This window comes from Chlorella variabilis (genome assembly GCF_000147415.1).
Source record: "Chlorella variabilis unplaced genomic scaffold CHLNCscaffold_4, whole genome shotgun sequence".
NCBI lineage: Eukaryota > Viridiplantae > Chlorophyta > Trebouxiophyceae > Chlorellales > Chlorellaceae > Chlorella > Chlorella variabilis.
Window position 1 is genome coordinate 2,253,129 of NW_005435084.1, and position 3,165 is coordinate 2,256,293.

At 60.8% G+C, this 3,165-nt stretch overlaps 3 protein-coding genes across 3 annotated transcripts in view; 2 read left to right on the forward strand and 1 right to left on the reverse strand.

The window, feature by feature from the left end:
- CHLNCDRAFT_34546 (hypothetical protein) overlaps nucleotides 1–157 on the forward strand; it is a 4,472-nt gene extending 4,315 nt beyond the window's left edge. The window contains exon 16 of the mRNA XM_005850156.1: nucleotides 3–157. The gene's annotated coding sequence lies outside the window, so the exon portion shown is untranslated. The remainder of the gene's footprint in view (nucleotides 1–2) is intronic.
- On the reverse strand, nucleotides 152–1,525 carry CHLNCDRAFT_16970 (hypothetical protein; the record flags this gene model as incomplete). The annotated part of the gene is made up of 3 exons (XM_005850411.1): nucleotides 152–627; nucleotides 757–1,342; nucleotides 1,481–1,525. Coding segments are annotated over 3 exons (1,107 nt in total), but the record flags the coding sequence as incomplete, so codon positions are not given.
- A 251-nt stretch (nucleotides 1,526–1,776) lies between these two features.
- CHLNCDRAFT_57163 (hypothetical protein) lies at nucleotides 1,777–2,765 on the forward strand (the record flags this gene model as incomplete). Its single annotated transcript, XM_005850157.1, has 3 exons — nucleotides 1,777–2,039; nucleotides 2,133–2,224; nucleotides 2,324–2,765. The coding sequence occupies 3 exons, from the start codon at nucleotides 1,777–1,779 to the stop codon at nucleotides 2,743–2,745; spliced, it is 777 nt and encodes a 258-aa protein (XP_005850219.1). The 3' UTR covers nucleotides 2,746–2,765.
- Nucleotides 2,766–3,165: the final 400 nt, after the last annotated feature.

The following is a 3,165-nucleotide window of genomic DNA, read 5'->3' on the forward strand; positions in this document are numbered from 1 at the left end:
CATGTGTGCGTTGCATTTTTGCCCGCTTCCATACTGCTCGTCCCCTTTTCTTTTGCCCTGTCCCCTCCTGGTCCCCTGCACCCATTTCGCGCCTCTTACACGGAACATGTACCGACATACCTTGCACCAGCAGGAGCAGTGAATGGCATTAGAAATCGGCATGGCGCACGCACACAAGCCAGGATGGGTTGAAATCAGCGCGGCACAGTGGGCATTCAGGCTTTTGGTTGCACCAGTCAGTGATGCATTGCCAGCAGAAGATGTGGCCGCATGGCGTGGCGGTGGGATGTGCTCGTGCCGACAGGCAAAGCGGGCACTTCCGCCTGCTGGGCACCTCTGTGCTGGCATCGCCCGTTGCACTTCCTGTTGGCCGCCCTGATCCCCCTGCTAGGGCTGCAATGGTGTTGGGGAGCGGCTTGCCATCCTCGGCTTGCAGCCCAGCATGGGCCTGCCGCCGTGCGGTTGCGTCCTCCGCTCTTGGGCTAGCCCACAGCTGCAGCGGGCCGCCATGCCGCCTCAGCAGCCAGAGCAGGCCAGAGATGCCCAGCTGAGCAACCAGCAGCACGCCAAGGAATCGGTAGCTAGGTCGCCCCTCAAAGGCCCGCCCAAGAAACAGATAGCGCACCCCTGCAGCGGCACAGCATGCGGGGGCCGTGGCCAACGGCCTTCCAGAGTGGCACTGAACCAGGCCCAGGCGGGTTCCGCTGATTGAGGCCGGCCCCCTTCTGTCGAGCGCCCCACAAAACCACCACCAACCTGCCACACGCTTGACTGGTTGGTAGTACAGTCCATACATGTAGAACAGGGCGAGATGAATGCGCATCACTGTTGTCCCGTGTACCTTCAAGAAAGCCGTTGCAGCTGGAAGGTGGGTGGTCACAGGCTGCGATGCCCGCTGCACTGCACCCGCTACCTGCCGTCCTGCAGATGCCAGCCGTTGCAGTAGTGCTGCTCCTGTCGTGACCGTCTGCTGCTCATGGTGCTGCAATGCCACCGCTGTTGCATTCGGATGTGCATCAGCCTGTGCCTGCTGCCAGGCTGCAAAGCCATCATCCTCTGGCGCTGCAAGGCGGTCTGCCAAGTAGGGTCCTAGCGAATGCAGCACTACCAGCAGGCCACGCCGCATGGCGCCCGGCGGTGCCCCTGCTGTGCCAGCCACCTGCAGGACGTCGCAATACTCTTCTCCTGGCGTCTGCAGCCCTGTGCCAGTGGTCAATGAGTAGTAGAGCAGCTCAGCCAGCGCGCGCGTTTCGCCTGCCCAGCGCAGCGCGCGGTGAGGGCCCAGCACACGCCGCACCACGTCGTGGCAGCCGTCTGTGAGGTGTTGCAAGTACAGCTCATCCTGCATCAGGGACGAGAGGGATGCGACGGCGGGCAGAGGGTCGCCAGCGGTCACCGGCGGGGAGTCGGGCGGCTGCACCGGTGCAGGTCTCTGCTTCAGTAGTGCCCTTGGAACGGGGCTGCAGACCTTCCGACACACCTTCTGTTGCGCCCTGATCAGGTTGGGCTGCGCAGCGGCGGGGAACAGCTCGCTGGGCTCCTCTGCCGAGGAGGCAGCGGCTGCCAGGCCCTCGTGAGCCTGCATATCGACCTACAGATGAATATGCTCAAGAAGCTGCAAGCTGCAGGGGCACTCTTTTCTTGCAAAAGCTATGAGAAGCCACCGCAGCTTTCCGTGGAATGCCTGTACAGAAGGCAATTCTGAGCCTTTATGTGCACATAAGCAGCGTGTCGTTTCTCAAAGTACTGATTGCACTCCACGAGCACTGCAGTGACATGCAGCTCAGAGCATTGCTGCTCTTCCAGGCGCCGGGAATGGGGCGCCAGCGCAGCCTAGTTGCTCGGGGCCTGCGCGTCCTGGCGCAGCAGGACCAGGAGGCGGAGGCACAGCTGGCAGCGGCGCCAGACCGCCGCCTGTCGGTGCTCGCTGCCAGCCCCACCGCCACGCAGCTCCTGGCTCACTTCTGTGCATGCGAGCTCCGCCCCGCAGACTGTTACCTGTTGTATGGCAGCGTGGGGGCGGGCAAGAGCTACTTTAGGTGCGCAGCAAGGCAGCTGGTGCACTGCCCTCGCCTGGTGTTGCCCGTCCCCCCTGTTGCCGCTTCATCGCCTGTGCTGGCTGGCATCTGCAGCCGTGCGTTCATTCGTGCTGCCGCCAAGGACGAGGAGCTACCGGTGCCTTCACCCACGTTCCTGCTACAAAACATCTATACAGACCACCAGGGTGAGAATGGCAGCACAGCTGTGACCAACCAGCGTCCCACCCTTGGTTATTTTTGGTCATGAGCCTTTACGCCTGCAATATCTTGCCGTACACATGCAGGCCCACCCATCCACCACTTTGACTTGTATCGCCTGACAAAACAGTACGAATTTGCACGACTGGACCTGCGGACGTCTTTCAATGAAGCAGTCAGTCTTGTGGAATGGCCAGAGCGGCTGGACGCCCACCACCAGCCCGCGGAGCGCCTGGAAGTGCACATTTCCATTTTGGAGGCAGCAGAGCAGGAGCGGCTGCAGCGGCAGCGAGCGCCGACAGAGAACGGCTGGAGAGGAGACGAGGAGGCTGAGCAGGATGGCAGTACAGATGAATGCAGCGGTGACATGCGCTGGCGGCGTATCAGCTTGAAGCCTTTTGGGCAGCGATGGCTGCTGCGGCTACAGCTGCTGCAGCGATACCTGCAGGCAGAGGGTGCACAGCTGGACTGTCACATGGAGAGGGGTTTGTTGGAGCAGGAATCTTGACAGAGGATGTGAATGAAGCCAGAGCACAGCAGTGTAGAAGGGTACAGGGTGCACCTGGGTGTATGGTGCGTGGTGCACTGCAAATGCGGCGAGGCACAGGGCGGCGCTATACAGGAAACATGCACTGAGAATGAAACACGGAGCACACAGCATTTGCAGTCTGAATGGCATCAAGCTTAGGATGAACATGGGCTGAAGAGTTAATAAGGTGAGCCTCAAAATTCAGGCCCGCTTCAAAATCCAATCAGCGATTTCGGAGTTTATCTTCTCATTGCCCTGCTCTCGCACCAGGATGTGCCACATATGGTTGACCAGTCGCAGCGTCTTGTCCTCTGACTGCATCCAGAACGAGGCAGGGTGGACCTGGAGATCTCCAAACCACCGGCTGACCCACCTGGAAGCCGGTCCATGCGCAATGAA